The 18,022-nt window shown below is 38.1% G+C and overlaps 1 protein-coding gene across 1 annotated transcript; it reads left to right on the top strand.

Moving 5' to 3' along the window:
* The first annotated feature begins 43 nt into the window (after positions 1 to 43).
* Positions 44 to 13,495, top strand: LOC108675571 (somatostatin receptor type 1). The gene is made up of 3 exons (XM_018163593.2): positions 44 to 76; positions 12,278 to 12,390; positions 13,314 to 13,495. The coding sequence occupies exons 1-3, from the start codon at positions 69 to 71 to the stop codon at positions 13,442 to 13,444; spliced, it is 252 nt and encodes an 83-aa protein (XP_018019082.1). The 5' UTR covers positions 44 to 68; the 3' UTR covers positions 13,445 to 13,495.
* The last annotated feature ends 4,527 nt before the right edge of the window (positions 13,496 to 18,022 follow it).

The following is an 18,022-nucleotide window of genomic DNA, read 5'->3' on the forward strand; positions in this document are numbered from 1 at the left end:
ACCCCCTACTCCCCCCAGAGAACTGACGTGTAACTGACGTATCCTACCTACCGGTGCACGTCATCAGCATGGCCAGGTCAGTGACGTGTGACTGAAGTGTAACTGACGTGTAATGACGTGTAACTAACGTGTAATAAACGGGTAACTGACGTGTAACTTACGTGCAGTGACGTATAACTGACGTGCAATGGCATACAACTGATGTGTAACTAACATGCAGTGCCGTATAACTGACGTGCAATGGCGTGTAACTGTCGAATAATTTACGTTCATTGAAGCTATGGATGCACCTAATCAGCATCCTTACCCTATGTCTCGGACGTAGCAATCCCGCTTCAGTATTGGGCCACCTTCAGCCTCGGCAAGCAAGTGGTCCGCGTGGTCAAGGTGCCATTGTCCTTGACTACCGCGCATTTGCCCTCAGTTTAACTAGCTGAGGCTAATGCTGCTGTTGCTTGCTGCTTGCCGCTGGTGCAGAGGTGGACGATCAAGAATTGTGCCAAGGAACATGTCCAGTTGTCTTGTGAAGGTTTCAAGGGTGAATTCCACTTCTCTTAACTCCTTCTGCAAGATGTTAAACCGCTTCGGTCCTGCAAAGGATAGCGATCCTTCCCGCAGAGATTTAAATGTGATCACAGCTCTATTGTACAATGAGAGTATCTTGCCAAGTTTCTCACATCTACCATTTTGGTATGTCACGAATCCGCGAGGTCTCGCTTTACAAGTTCAGGGCCAGTCCGGTTACTATTTTCCACGTACCTCTCCTATATCCTCTCCTATATCCTCAGTAGTGAGTACAGACCTTACCTTATGACCTTATGATGAGTTTGGGACTTCCTAGTCCCTGGTCACGCTGATGCGCCGCCTTCGTCGTCCTCCGTCTCCGAGTCGTCGCTAGGCAGGTCACCCCGCCCTCGGGTCCCGGATGTAACGTTGGACGTGTTCCGTATATTTGCCCTCCTTTGGGCCAGCTGATGCAAGATGCTGTTGCTTGTCACTTGCTGAGGGTGGTTCCCCATTACTGGACAATCCGAGATCTTTTTCAACCAATTGTCTAGTCGTCTCTTGAATGTTGCATTTGTGAACTCCCTTCCTCTGAGACCCAAGCGCTTCAGGCTGCCCCACTAATTCAGGTCCTCCAATCCACGGATCCTGGACGTGGAGATTCGCTGGACAGCTTTCAATTGCTGCATTGTGCCGAACGTGAACGGTTTCCAAAGCTGGCAGCAGTATTCAAAGAAATGGCGGCAATATCATAAAATCCGGGACCCGAGGGCGGGGTGACCTGCCTAGCGACGACTCGGAGACGGCGGACGGCGAAGGCGGCGCATCAGCGTAACCGTGGACTACGAAGTCCTAAACTCATCACAAGGTCACAAGGACTCTGGAAAGTGTAAACATCGGTGCCGCTTCTCTTGTTATGAACGTCAGCAAGATCCACCCCATTTGTCGCCTGCCTGTTGCAATTAATTCCCCTGTTTCGTCACCAAACTTTGCCTTAGCCCCAACTAGAGGTAACTAGGAACCTTTCCATCTCTCAACAATGCTTTGCAGAGCTAATTAAGTCAGTGGGACCTTCAGTGCACCGACACATTTTTTCAGTATCACTGCTTGGACTCCATCCGACCCATGAGCTGAAGTTGTCGATAATTCTTGGATACTTCTCTCTAGACCCGGTTTTCAAACTCAATGTTCATCAACGGCCGTCCCCTGTTCTTTCCGTTCATGTCTCACTGAGGCTCGTTTCCGCCGAGACAAGGTCAGATGTGATGGCTATTATGTCCAGTCGTGTCAACTATCAACCGATTTTTTCGTAAGTCATTCGCTTGAAACTAAATTCAAAACTATTATCTTTTTTGACGATTTACTTAAGACACCAGATTATTGTTAGCATATTGTTAACTGATAACTTGAACCGATGATATGCGCCATCTGATAATAGTGATGATGATAATGAAACCGACAATGAATATTTTTGTTAATTGAGTCGTATTCTAATGAGCCGAATACGAGCTTACTGCCTCGTTTGTAGTGCATGAATTCGACTGCATTTTTCATGATGGTTTTGTAATTTCGATTGATGAATATTTTGCAGATTCGCGACTATCTTCGTCATGATATGTCGTACTTATTGTATGAAAATTATTTCCAAGTACACATTGTACTTATTAAGCCTTACAAACCATGTGATCGTCGACGACCGATTAAAGAAAACCTGTACCAACATTACTGCAGAAGAGCCCTTAAGGTATTCCTCGCTCCATCAGCGTCCTAAAATTTGTATCATTTCAATTTTCACAGAACGTATGTAACAAACCAATAATACGCCAAAATTGCATCAATTTTGGTTGTATCAACGAACTAAACCAAATTGCATCAACGCATCAACGAACTAAAACGCTATGAATAGGAATTATCTGTATAAACAAATTTAATGTATGAGTTTCAAGGAACTGGTGTTGCCTTTGCCCACTAGCCAGCCTCGTGGGCCGACCTGTTGCCTTTGGCCACTAAGACAGCCACTTACGTCAAACACTTGCCTTTGCTCGTTAAGCCAAATGCGTGCCTTTGCCCAATAAGCCAAACGCTAGCCGTTGCCCAAAAAGTCAAATACCTGCGTTTGCCTACTAAGTCAGCCGCATAAACCAAATGTTTGCCTTTGCCCAATAAGCTAAACGCTTGCCTTTACCCTATAAACTAAACGTACGCTTACCTTTACCCTATAAAATAAACGCCTGCCTTTGCCTACTAAGCCAGCCGCAAAAACCAAACGCTTGCCTTTGCCCAATAAGCTAAACGCTAGCCTTTACCCTATAAACTAAACGCCTGCCTTTGCCTACTAAGCCGGCCGCATAAATCAAATGCTTGCCTCTACCCTATAAAACGCTTGCATTTACCCTATAAACTAAACGCTTGCCTTTGCCCTATAAACTAAAGCCTGCCTTTGCCTACTAAGGCAGCCTCATAAGCCACTTCACTCGGTCCCATCGAACGCAGCACCTCAGGTCCCCTTTCCCCATCTAACTCCCCCAAGGGAATTGCTCGTGGCGGCTCTCAAATTAAATGAAAAACTGTGGCGGAAATTTTGCCAAGAACTTTTTCTTGAGTTTCGTGATATGAGAAAAAAATCAAAAGTGGTAAAAAAATTAAGTGGTTTTAGGCGTGAAAGTTGAGTTATAGCACGTTATGCATTTTACTTTCGTTAGGCTGAAAAAAATAGGTGGAGTTCAAATTTGAGATATACCTTATTATTGTGAACAATTTTCTTACGACTTCAGGAAAAATCATATAATCATGGATAATTTTGGCAGAATTTTTATGTATCATCAAGCTAATATGTATAATCAAGCTAATACTTCTTTGACTATTCTAATCATAATTAATAATTGTAAAATATGAATTTTGTTGGAATAAATCAATTTTGTTTAAAACTATAAATGTTGGCATACAAGCATCCGCATGGGAAAATTATATCAAGATTAAACATTAATTATCTGTAGGAAGGTTTTACTTCTTTCTCGTCGAGTTAGGCAGCTGGAAAAATGCACATTCGAACTCATTCAAACCGAGCCGTGCCTGTTAACATTCTGCCCTAGAAAACTCTTCCATCTCAAAAAAGTTTGCAATTCAGTAAAACTATTTATTATGCTTATGATTATACATTTTGAAGGCTAAAAAGTCTTTTATCGCGATTCTCCAGTATTTCTTGTATATTGTACAAGTGTACGCATTATATCGCTGAAGTTATGAATGATATTCAATATTGTGTATTCTTTATCACTACGATGAATTGCTCAATTGATGAATTGATCAATTTCATAAAAGTATAATATATATCTAGTTTATATATTATAGTTTATATATAAAATTTTTGCGTGATGTTCGCCGGAAAAAACGTGCCAGTGAACCGAAGTCAAATTTCATAAAGTTTGTGTGCTGTAATGGACTCGACGGAGAAAAGTTTGAGTCTATTTTCTATTTTCGGTAATTTCGTCACTAAAGCAAGCCAAACTTTCTCCGGGAGCATGAAGTTTTATTTTTAAGCTGTTATGTTCATCACTAGAAATGTTTTTTTTTCCATTCGCATAGTTTACGTTTTTAGTTTGTACGTGGTATGAATTATAATATCTGATTGAAATTATCCTAAAAAATCATTAGATATAAATAAACCCGACTTAATTCTGATACATTGTAACTAATTGCTTATTTTTCAGTTACAATACGGTAGATGTTAGTGATTGCATCAGCCTAAGATCATGATAAAGTATTGCAATTTTTAGGTATTGGAGCAAAGGCCTCGACTCCTTCTTCGACATGGACAGCAAGCCGCATAAACATACTTGGACTGTTGCCACATAATGCATGCGTTAGACTGGCCTCTGCCTATCTTCCATGCGATGTCGCTAGATTTCTTCATAACTGGAGTAAATAATCCAGCATTCCATCAGCACACTCTGCTTCTCAGACTCAGCGCACTCTGCTCAAGGAGTCCCATAGAGTTTCTTTAATAATCTCCTAATTACACAGCGTTGCTTATGTGCTGACACCTCTGTGCCTGTGGTCTTGCTATGGGTATGGCAGCGGCTTCATAAAGTACTCTTGTTTCCTGTTACCCGCGACACTCGAGCTACGTTATGGCATTGCAAGCAGAGAGACTGCATTTAGATAAATTAATATGTCAAATTGTTCAAATAGTGACACACTTGCTTGTCTACAGCACGAACAGAGAACGGGTGTTAACTGATACACCCTTTCTTGTGCAGGACCAAATTGAATCAGTATTACCTACACAGGGTCTTAAATTTTGAGTCACAATTTTCTCACTCATTTTTCTGATTGTTAGGGTCATTAGAGACCATTGTTCCTGACCAAAATTCTCCATTTTAATGAAGAATTTTGTGGAGGCTTTGGACAAAAATAGTGGCGCCTTCCACCACTTGTCTTCTGAGTTCTAAGGCCTTAATGCTGCTAGGTTCAAGAGAGGCATTTTGGTCCAATCTCAGACCCTAGAAGTGGTGAAAGAAGCCGATTTATATGATCTTCTTTACTTTAATTATTATTTTTTATTAGTTTCTATATATTAGTTAATACCTAAGAGATAAGAGAGTGGGAAGCATTCTTGTCTCTTATGTCTACTTTGGTAGCACTCTTACCATGCAGATTCCCAAGCCTGTGCCATGAAGTTGATAAAGTCTAACCAGGAGACGGGAGACAAATGTCACTAAATTTTATCACTTTAATGACTGTCTCTTCATTTGCTCCATTCCTACCTCAAATTTTTCCCGTCAAGCTTTGAAACATTAAGGGATAAGTTCGTAGAAAGATTACACCAAGACCTTATAAGGAGATGGAGGGCAAATGGGACCCAGTCATTATATATACAAGACTTTCTGTTGGGTGTTACAGCGTGACATGAATCATGAAGATAAAAGATATATTCTTAATGACGCACTTTTGATGGACTATGGCTCTTGAACTTGTGACAATGCATCCATCAAGTATATTCAAGTAAATCAGTGTTCTCAATCTATTCCGTTTATCTGGTATGAGTTACTGCAACTCATGAAAGTTCTACGTTTTTTTAAGAAAAATAAAAGACTATTTAACAGCCAAAAGACTAGATGTAATAGAGCAAAACAATCTGTAAATTTAAATAAATGCGAAGTCTGCAGCAGAACAATTTTTATCTTACCCAGGGTAACCTGTAACCAGTCATATTCATACAGATTATATAATTAAAGACAATATGGGTGGCTCAGTGGTTACAGCTCAGAGTATCAGGATTGGCGCTGAGAGGCGCGGGTTCGATCCCAGCTCTGTGCGCCAATTTCTGGTCAGAATCGGCGAGGAGGCCGGGCGGTTAAGCACAGCAGAATTGTAGCAGTGAGTTGCGAGTTCGAGACCGCAAAATGCTGTGAATGTTCTGCGATGTTAAGAATCGGCGACAGGCCTACGGCCTACTAAACGCTGAAACCGCTATTATTATTATTATTATTAATATAATTTATATTCTTCACGGAAATATATTAATATATTTTATATTACAAAGAACCTCATAGGTGTAAGTAATAAAACTTCCTAAATATGAAATTAAGGCAAAATTAGGCATTCAACTAATATAAATAATCAACCGACCTTTCATATATCAGCAACTTGGGCGAAAATGTCAATATTTTCATCATTTTTCGGTGCCTATCTTTTAAGCCAATTTGTCTTCTTTTGCTAAAACATACGTTCGTAAATATATATAGTAAAAATATAATCAACAAAATTTTCGACAGTCTCTTGTAGAAAAATTATCCAAATTTCCGTGAACAATTTCCACCAAATTTAGGGTCTGGGATCATACAGCAACCCTGCTGAAGATCTGGCCGGGTTAGACGAAGATCAAACCGAGATCAAGAGACTGCGCTGTATGCCTTGTAGGATCAGTCAAATCGAAACTCATTACGGCTTCAGCCGTCACATAGTACGGCTGTAACCGTCACCTTGCGCGGCTCACAGACCTTCCACGAATTACGGCCTTAACCGGCACATGATGCGGCTCCAGCCGTCACCTTGTACGGCTATACCTTCTACGAATTACGGCTTCAGCCGGCACCTAATACGGCTCTAGGCGTCCCCTAGTACGGCTTTAACCGTCTTCTATATAGTGCTGCTCACTCCTCCACAATTTACGGCTCTAACCGGCACCTAATACGGCTCTAACCGGCACTTAGTACGGCTAAAGCCGGGACCTGTATTACAGCCTGCGCCGGGACAAATTACGGCTAAATCCTTGCCATTACAGCCATAATGTGCATGATAAACGCAGCACAAATTAGCGCGTATTCCACTCAAATGATGACAAACGAATTATCACGAGTAAAACAGACGTAATACAACATGATGAAGGTAAAGACTAGAACAATGCAGCCCCAAATTCGGAGTTCAATTCAGAAATAATATTACATAAGTTGGAATAATTGGACTCGGATAACACTATACATATCAAGTATTTGTCTCAATGATGCGAAAAAAATTCTTACTTGCTTAAATGTAGTATTAAATATTAAGTACGACTTGATATTATTGGGTATTAAAATTGAGCGAGATAAGGCATAACAACGACGTAAATTTGCTATTAAGTCCGTTAATACGGTAACAGCAAGTATCATTACTGTATGATTATGATGATTTGCTTAAACCGCCTTAAAAATCCCTTGCGTTACATAACTTTTCGTGCTTAATTTAACAAATATATGTTCAAATTTAATTTTTAATCAGCACATATATTTTATTCAATAGGGAAATCAATGCTTTTACTTTTTAATTGACAACATTTGTGTAATTAATTACACCACACACAAAACTAATGGCGTGGAGTGCACGCATCGTTTAATCATTGCAACAAAAAAATGTTGTTTGCATGTGCGTGCCGACATTCAAACATTTTATTTTACTCAATCAGATTTAATGCACATTATCTACGGAATTATTGTCGAAGTTATTCGCTTATATTTATCTGAATGTCAATAATATATATTAACGGTTTATTTAAATAACAATGTAAAATTTCTATGGTTTACCGCGCAAATAAGTGATGAATTTTTGGTTTGTAAAAGGAAAACAAATTTTCGTCGGTGATGTCAATTCGAAATAAAAAGTTCCTCTATCTCCTGGGCGCAATGAACGGCAGCCATTAAGCTATTACTGTGACTGATGCGCGCGCATCTAAGTTGGGAGACTTAGTCCACTTACTGGACTTATTGCTCTAACTGGACTTATTGCTCTAGCTGGACTTTTTGCTCTAACTGGACTTATTGCTCTAACTGGACTTTTTGCTCTAACTGGATATTGCTCTAACTGGACTTATTGCTGTAACTGGACTTATTGCTGTAACTGGACTTATTGCTCTAACTGGACTTATTGCTCTAACTGGACTTATTGTAATAACTAACTGAGCTACAACGAAACAATGATTTCCCTGTAACTGAAAGTTCGTTGTATTGACCCAATTAAAAGATAGAAAACTTCCGCAATAGTTCAAAGGAAACTTAAAATAAAATCGATGTGAACGTATCTATGATTGATTTCTTCATTAAAGAAATTTCCGTAGGCGCTTTTCCATTGTTACTTTTTATTCCAGCAATAAAACAATATGTTCCACCCACCAGGGTTGCGAGGGTAATGTCCACCCTCCTCAACATTAATACAATAATCCCCCTTCCAGGGTTGCTGGGGTGATGCCTACCCACCTGAACATTAAAACTGTAAAAGGTTACGATTTGGTAGTAGACGATGCGACATATAGAATCGTAATTAAGTATGACCTGAGGGTGGTTCGTATGTAGCGGGATCCGAGGATATAGAGGAACATCGTAAACGATTACATAATATACTTTTAGGATTATAGTTAGGCTTACAGTTTAGGATAATCAGATTATAAGTTGGAGCTCTAACACTGATGTCTTCGGCGTCCAGTTGAAGTATGGATAAGTCTAGAGTGTATCTTCTACTCGACGTTAATTTAAAGTTACTGTCCTGGCGCCATACTTTCAAAACTCGCTAAGTGAACGTAAGTACTTACGCTCTATTTTCTTGTCTATGATTGGTGGATTTTGCTTGAAAGGCTGTCAATGATTGGCGGACGAACTTACGATCTCTTAACTTTTTTTGAAAGTATGGGCCCTGAAAACTCGCCAATACTGCACTTCAGTCTCACTGTAAATACACACCCCAACTGCAGGGTAGTGCCCTAGTGTTTCTGCAGCTGGAATTATTCATATTGTTGTTGCTCTGAATTTTTACTTTCAACTTCAACAATCGAGATGGATACGGACAGGAGTAAGGGCTTACACACGACTGTTCTCGGCCCAAGACTGAGGTTTCCGCGCCTGGGCAGAGCTCATATAGCTTCGCTATTTGACGTCATCAAGGGCGTGAATTGATAAACAGGAAAGGCCAATACAAGGAAATGCTGGTGAACATATCGCATGTGAAGGATATTATCTTTCATCAAGGAAGACATCAATCAGGAAATACCCTGGGACGAATGGTATCAACATTGTCACCTGACACCTTCCTCCGTACGGGGAAATTATTAGATTGTCCTCGATCTTATCAAATCAAACAGAAGTGTTAACGCTCCTGAATTTGAGTGCTATTAACAATGCAAAAAATGACAAATTGCAGCATGTCGATAAACCATGCTGTTAGCAAGAATTAATAATCAGTAAAACATTTAGCTAAAAGATCTTGAATAGCAAACTCAGATTCACAATAACACCTTCCTCCCTACGAGAAATTGGTCTCTCAATTTGACATGAACGAATTTGTATACTGAAAACATATGTTCAGAATCTTTGAATCATTTAAACATAGCTCATAACAGAAATCATATGTAATCGAATATTAGAAATATAATGGAAGATCATATCAAGCAGTAAGGACTTCATATGTCAAAAAATAAATGAAATCATAAGAAATCGTCGAACAAGAAATTCAAATAAGAACATGAGATGACGATAATATAATCGTTATGACTGCGCTTAAAAAACAATCTAGGCTGTCTACGTCTACACAGTTTAACACTTGAAATTAGCAGCAAGAGATATCATATTATAATTAAATCGCATTACAATATGCGGCGCTACAAACAATTTTATATCAACTAGATAATAATTAACATTGCGTTACAATATGAGGCGTTTCACACTTGATTTACATCTATTATTTATATCAAAACGATTAGATATTATCAAAGTCATGTATATGGATAGCACGTATAAAGCATGGAATGAATGCGATCATACAAACTGATCAAGGTCGGTAGCATTGATCTATTTGTAAGCGTCAGCACTTTTGGCGAGCTTGGCTGCGGTCTTTGCACATGATCTACTCATGGCATTGAAAACAGGCGATACTGGTAACTTTAATCTACCGTTAATGATAAAAAAAATCTACCGTCAGTATACGTAGACAGGTTATCGCATTTATTACTATAATCGTTGATGCAACTACGTAGATGAATTACAAAGAATAATTATTGTGTATAAATAACCTCTAGTATGGAGAGAATCATGTTAGATTCAGAAATTCTTAAGTTCCCAATGCGGAACTACTTGATAGAACTTCATAACACGGAACCATCGTTGAGCTCTTGCGGCCTTCGTTTGAGGTATGAAAAATCTCATCGCTTCTATGTGACGTGATTTGTAAAAGGCGCACATTATATAATTAATGTGGTTGTCCATACGCTTGAGACTTATGCATGGTATCATAATCATGAGTTTCACGAATCAAGCAACTGTTGTTGTGGGCATGAAATTGCGTATTAAATAAAAGCCTCAGCTAACGTTTTCCAAGTCTCCATAAATATAATCATTATATCAGGCAATATTTGATAAAAATGCCGGCCCATATTATTTCATATTTCATTATATTTCATGAATGGCTGCAAGTAATGAAATAAATTCGTAAATTATTAAGAAATGAAACATATTCATACGAGCATATCCAAAATTGTTATCGGCTCTGGTAATTAGATTAATTAGCTGCAGTTGCTCATGATTATGTGCACTATCGTGAAGAATTGACTTCCTTTACAATCAATCTTCATCTCAAGATGATAATATTATAATCATAATTTAATAAGTTATTATAGAGCAGCTTATACGCGATCGTACGTTCTTCGCAGTAACGGTTGTACGTCGGTAATATTAGTTTAGCATCGCATATTTAAAATGGCTGGATATAATAGGTGTTCACATATTCATTAAAAAATTACCCTTTTTGAACTTTTACGAGACGTTACTATAATTCACATCAATAAAACATCTATATAGTTCATAATCATAGCTTTGGTATTCAATGTACGCTTTATCAATGCATATAATCATCAATTAACACACTTTTTCGTATACGAAGCATTTGTCCATAGATACATTCGTCAATGTACATATTTGTCAACTAATGCAGATACCCGTCGGTAACCGTAACTTCCATGCGTTATATATGAGTCAATGCCATTGAACCAATCGTTCAAAGACGCCATTGCTTTTTTTATTACAGCCTTTACGCGTAGGATCACGTAGAGCGCGATGTAATTTAAAAACACTATTCTTTAAGATATAGTATCTGAACATGCGGATTATAGAAATCTTTATGAAAACATCTTTATGAGAGCTATGGTGATGTATGCAAAAATAACAAAGTCATTAAAGTGGCTTGTACTATCATTTCTGTAAGTGGTGGCATATAATTGGATATCATTTTATTAACACTAGTTATGACTAATGAATCGGTTTACATCAGAATTATTCTATCGTAGTCGGGGAACAATCGTTTCAAGGCGTAATAATTTATCGCAGCATCACGTTTATATTTTTAAGAGGGGTTGTAGTATTAAGTTTACTTATGAATTGGATTTTTACTGCATAATTTGCGCCTATCAACTTTTTAGAGTTGACTCAATTAAGATCAACGTTATTGCGTCAGCCTGAGGGCATTTAGTTTTTAGAATGGCTTCTCATGAAGCCATCGTAGCCCATATATAGAATTAATTATATATCGATCTAACAATGAGTAGCGTACATTACAAGTGTTGCTGGTAGCGAAAGAACTTAGCTCTAGTACTTTGCCACGGAAGACTACATCTAATCCAGTCAAACGTTGCTTCGACATTTGAATTTTGAAAGAAAGCACCCACGGTGTGGTTGCACAGATTATGTGGCAATTCACTTTGGATGAAATCATGATTAAAATAGCATTAATAAAGTTTATTATACGATGTGCGACCTGCTTGGTGCGGAAGGATCACATAGATAGTGTCGCCATTGGCGTCGTTCCGACAAAGGTCAATATGCACATACGGTAGAACAACTAAATTTAACAGGCTCATCTATATGAGATAAAATACTCAGCTTAGGTGCTGGAATAAGTTCCTGACGCTTTCTGAAGTCCACACGCGTACGTAGATCCCGCGGAGATTCGTGTGGCACGTGGAGATAGATGTGCAGTCACCTGACTAACTGGTCGGGCGCCACTGTAAAAGGTTGCTTTTCTATGCATCTCTTATATGAATGGTAATTAGTATGGTAATAGTTTCCCCCTCCAGGGTTGCGGGGGTGATGTCAAAGTCCCCTCTGAACATTAAAACAAATGTCCCCCCCCTCTAGGGTTGCTGGGGTGATGTCAAAGTCCCCTCTGAACATTAAAACAAATGTTCCCCCCCTCCAGGGTTGCGGGGTGATGTCAAAGTCCCCTCTGAACATTAAAACAAATGTCCCCCCTCTAGGGTTGCTGGGGTGATGTCCAATTCCCCCCTCAACAGGCTGCTGTCCCAGGTCTCCCATCTACTCTGCTACGCCAACTCTGCCGTCAACCCCATCATCTACAACTTCATGAGCGGTCAGAACTTTGGTCGTGAATGTTACGCATGTTACGCATGCATGCGTGTTGCGTATGTTTCGACGCATGGTTCAAAAAAATATAACTCGGTACTCAATGCAGTGAGTGACAGAGAGCCCATTTTCTCGTCGACGAAAACTTGAAGTCATGGACGGACTGACAGACGGACGGACATGGCGAGCACAAAAGCACCTGTTTTCGTTAAATGAGAAAATGAGCTAAAAATTAGGCATTTCTTTGCGTACGATACCTCATTAGTGATGATGAATTCTCACGTGAATGACAATTTTTTATCTAAAAAAACTGCTCTGGAAAAGTTCCTGGATATATAATTCTTTGTCTTTATCCATTGCTTTGTCAGCCTCCGCTCAAAAAAAGATATGCATCTGAATTGTTTATGATACCTTAACAGTTATAATGAATTCTCTCATGAATGGCAATTTATTGTTTTTAAAAACTGCTATGAAAAAGTTCGTGGAAATATAATTATTTGTTGTAACCCATTGCTTTGACCGCCTCCGCTCAAAAAAAGATATGCATCTGATCTGGGTACGATACCTTAATAGTTATGATGAGTTCTCACATGAATGACAATTTATTATTTTAAAAAAACTGCTCAAAATATAATTATTTGTCGTAATCTATTGGTTTGTCAGCCTCACATGTCGCCATACAGACAAGTTCCTCTCACATGAATGGCAATTTATTATCTTTAAAAAAAACTTCTCTAAAAAAGTTCAAGAAAATAGAATTATTTGTCTTAATCCATTGGTTTGTCAGCCTCACATGTCGCCATACAGACAAGTTCCTCTCACATGAATGGCAATTTATTATCTTTAAAAAAACTTGTTTAAAAAAGTTCAAGAAAATAGAATTATTTGTCGTAATCCACTGCTTTATCAGCCTCGCATGTCGCCCCACAGACAAGTTCCGACGCGAGTTTCACCGCGTGCTGTCGTGCAGTGGCAGTGCAGCTTGTGCAGTGGAACCTGCCACGTGTCTTCACTACCGCACTGCAACTTCCAGACTCACATGGCGAACTCATAAACTCTAGAGAGAAACGCACAATTTTTTGGAAAATCCATTCTGAAAAGGACAAAAAGTTACCGTCAAAATCATCACCAAATCTCGATAATTTTATTTTATTTGAAAAATTCCGTTACGCTAACTCTAGAAAGAAACGCGTAATTTTTTTGGAGAAATCATTCTGAAAAGGAAAAAAGTTACCGTCTATACAAATATAGTCTACATTATAAGTAAATTAAAGCAAATAACTTCAGAGTTAATAAATATTGCATTCAAAATACATTAAATTAGCGAATAAATAAATTCTATTGTAACATCATTATCAAGTTCGATTTGTTTTCTTTCAAATGTTTTACGGATCACTATATGTATATGTAAAAATGTATGTGTCATGGATTGCATAAATTTTTTAAATGCATTGCTTGTGGGAGAAGCTCGTATGAATTACAAACTAGTGACTGAAGTAACGATGGAATATCAACTTTGCCCTAAACATATCAAATAATTAGGAATTTTTCTTATAACTATCATGGAATACAAATATTCTGTATTTCCGTAGGTAATATTACTTGCAGGATGCAAATGTTATTCGCAGGACGCTAATGTTAGTTGAAGGATGCTGATATCACTTGCATATGAATTAATCGTTATTGGAATATATTTAGAATTTGTATTATTGTATATAAATATTTGTGATTCTGTGTATTTGGGCTAAGAATTGATTTCTTTAATTCTTCATCTCATGTTTATACTAATAAATTCTTATTAAATTGACTGTTTTTACGATTATTACCCTATTTAGCTTTATTCTGTCATCATTTAATTGTTTTTTTACAATCAAATTTTATTATAAAAATTCATGAATATCCTCGAAAGATTGATCATCATCTATTATTTAATTTTCGGAATATTCAAGATTAACTCTAAATATGAAATCATTCGTGAATAATTTTCGGTTACGAAATGGTCTCAGGATGGATTTTAGGCGCTGGATGATAAGTGCGACTTCGGCGATGCAGCAAATGTCATTAATAATTTAAGCTACAATATTTTTACTGGAAAATTCTGTGTGCGAAAATAATGAAAAATTGAAATGAAAATACATGCAAGAGGGTAGTGCCTTCCTGTACAGCCGTACTACCGTCACGGCTGCACTGTACCGTACGAGTATGAAGATATCCTGTGGCAAATTTACTTCAGACGTTCGAAAGACAAAAATACTGAGGGAATGTTCATTTTTTGGACGAAACAATTCGAAAAATTCTTTTGTTCGAGGAATGGATTATTCAGAACTGACGAGGGCTAGAAGTCTCGTTTTAATTAAAACAGAATAAAAATGCTCTGCCTTTTTTATTGTTTTTAAATTTCAGGTTTGTAAAAGTCTACATATAAGTGCGCTTCAAATGCATGCAAACATGCATTTAATTACAAAATTAATTTTAGACTCTGATAATTGAAATCAACGAATTCTCTGGTCACTGATCGCACGCGTATAAATATGCATTTATCTTGGCACATGCTTCGAAATTTTCACAGACTAATATTTCGGTGAAATAAAATTATATAAATTATCAATTATACGCCAAAATTTGGAATGCACGTCGTTCGAAGTTATGTGTCGCAATTCAAATAAATTTTTATTTACTAACAAAATTTCTGTATTGGACGCTGTTTTCCATCCATCATAGAATTCATTGATAAATCATCACGATCTAAAAAATTTATTCAGGATAATAAACCTCTTTATGTGAGGCCTGCCGTGCAATTTAAAATTGTTTAAATGGCGTAGGAATTAACTGATTAATTAATTTGATAAATGATAACGAGCAGGGCTTACATCTCACCCGATATGCTGTTGTTTGATTTTGTCTTAACTCAAGCATTATGTTGGTAGTATTAAATGACTAAAAATTATTGAAAATGTCTGGAGATTGCAATTATTATATCTTGTATAATGATTGATTCTATGATAAATGAAAGTGAATTTCAATGTATTCAGGCGGCAATGCCACGTTGATGTTCGACTGCACAAAATTGTAAATTAATAAATTACATCAGGAAATTGTATAATCTCTAAAGTTACGTTAATGGACATGAAAATGCTACCTAAGGTCATGTGTTTTTGAATAACTTTAAATCCGTTTCCAATAACATAATCAACAACTGCGAACTTAAACGCAAAAACGCAACTGAGCAGCACATTAATCCTTCAATTCTAAGCGGATGCATGAAATATAAAATATGACTAAGTAAAAGCAACACGTTACTTGACGTTACAAGACGTTATCAAATTTGTACGTTACTTGGTTTTTGAAAAAATTCTTATCTTTAAAAAAGAGGTTAGGTTAGTTCTAGCTGAGATAACTTAGATCAAAATAGAGATGCATTAGTTAAATTACTCTAATGCTATTACAACATAATGATCAAACCCAAATTAGCCTAACCTTTTCTAGCTTTGCTCATCTTATCCTAACCATCCTATATTTTTTTAAAGTTTCTTTGCAATGAGAGGCAAAACAGCGTAAAAACTTGCAACGATTCTTACCGCGATTTCTTGAATTTATTCAGTTAATTAATTATGTTACATCTTCCATGCAGATGCATTCAGGATTTACAGACTTGTGAGCTGTACAGTGTGTCCAAAAAAAACGACATTCAACTTTTAATGGCTGTAACTCAAAAAGTAATAGAGTTAAAAAAGTTTAGAAGGTCAGGATTTCTTCCCTATGTTTTTCTTCATATCTCCACCAAAAATCAGACAGATCGATGTAGCCATAAGCGTTTGATAGAACATTCAGTGACGTGTGCTAAGATCATTTTGCATAATCATTACGATGTCTTGAGATGATTTCTTTTCGCTGTTTTATTTTTTGTATCTTTGGTGAGACAAAAACATGGCAATCTTTGGTGAGAGGCAATCATGGCAATCTTTGATGAGATACAATCATGACAATCTTTGGTGAGACACAATCATGGCAATCTTTGGTGAGACAAAATCATGGCAATCTTTGGTGAGACAAAAACACGGCAATCTTTGGTGAGAGGCATTCATGACAATCTTTGGTGAGACAAACACGGCAATCTTTGGTGAGAGGCATTCATGACCTGTCTCTTATACACATGAGGGAGCTGTCAGCATCGGGGTTGAGGGAGCTGTCAGCATCGGGGCTGAGGGAGCTGTCAGCATCGGGGCTGAAGGGCTGGCGTCAGCTGATCTCATAATAGGAAGGCTTCTGAAGCGAAGCTCAGGCCGCTGCCCATGCAACGGCTCTGAAATACCTGCTACGAGGTGAAACGTCTCGGTTTCTGGGCAGATTTCATCTTGAAATGATTTCTCAGTTTGTGGAGTTTGCAATGGATTACTTTCCTCAATTTGTTTTTTGTATCAATATTCTTAAAAGCCGTAGTCTGTTTTTTGAGTTCAATTTAATTTTTTCGAGAGTTTGTATCTGTTTTTTAATATAAAACTCTTATTATTCGGAAAAAAAATTTCCGTAAAACACCAATAGCCGACATGCGCCTGGACAAAATACATACTCATAAGTCGCATGCAAGTTCAAGAGGATATTCTATTAATATGCGTTTCTATTAATAGGGAATTTCCTAATAACATCGAAGCGAAACCTTAATTTGCAATTCATTTTTCGAAAGCACAAACATAAATTGCAGACGTCAACAACAAATTACCGACTTGGCAATGCGACTAAAAATGTAACAAGAATTCCTGACATTAATTCCTCAGAGCACCTGGCTTTCGATCGAGAAGTTATAGCCGGCGTATCGGCGGCCAGTTGTCCAGCCGGCGTATCGGCGGCCAGAGACGAGTTCGCGGGTGAGTTCGGAGACGAGTTCGCGGGTGAGTTCGTAGACGAGTTCGCGGGTGAGTTCGGAGACGAGTTCGCGGGTGAGTTCATAGACGAGTTCGCGGGTGAGTTCGGCGACGCATTCGCGGCTGAGTTCGGCGACGTGTTTGCGGGTGAGTTCGGCGACGAGTTCGCGGTGAGTGCGTAGACGAGTTTGCGGGTGAGTTCGTAGACGAGTTCGCGGGTGAGTTCGGAGACGAGTTCGCTGGTGAGTAGTTCGGCGACGAGTTCGCGGGTGAGTTCGGAGACGAGTTCGCGGGTGAGTAGTTCGGCGACGAGTTCGCGGGTGAGTTCGTAGACGAGTTCGCTGGTGAGTTCGGAGACGAGTTCGCGGGTGACCTCGGAGAAGAGTCAGTTAAGTCTCCCAATAGAGTTCACAAGAATTCGGCTTGTCTTATAATTAACTTGGTCTTTGTTCATTAAAAAGTAAATTTTTTTTTGCTTACGATCAGTTTCAAGGAATCATTTTGGGCCTTGTTAAAAATCATTGCAGAATTATTATTAACAGAATATATTCATTACAGAGAATGCATTCATGGAGTTCAAGAAAGTGGGATGGATCAAAAGAATATTTTCGAAGATTAAATCAAACGAGGTTCCAGTTATATTTAAAACTTCTATCTTTTATTTAGTGCCGTTGAATTCACTGACACAAAATACGAAATCAATTCCAGGAATACCTTAATCCAGTTAAATTGAAAGAATTTGAATTTAAATTAAAATAATTTCAATTTTAATGATCC

The sequence above is a fragment of the Hyalella azteca genome, unplaced genomic scaffold (genome assembly GCF_000764305.2).
Source record: "Hyalella azteca isolate HAZT.00-mixed unplaced genomic scaffold, Hazt_2.0.2 contig223, whole genome shotgun sequence".
Taxonomy (NCBI): domain Eukaryota; kingdom Metazoa; phylum Arthropoda; class Malacostraca; order Amphipoda; family Hyalellidae; genus Hyalella; species Hyalella azteca.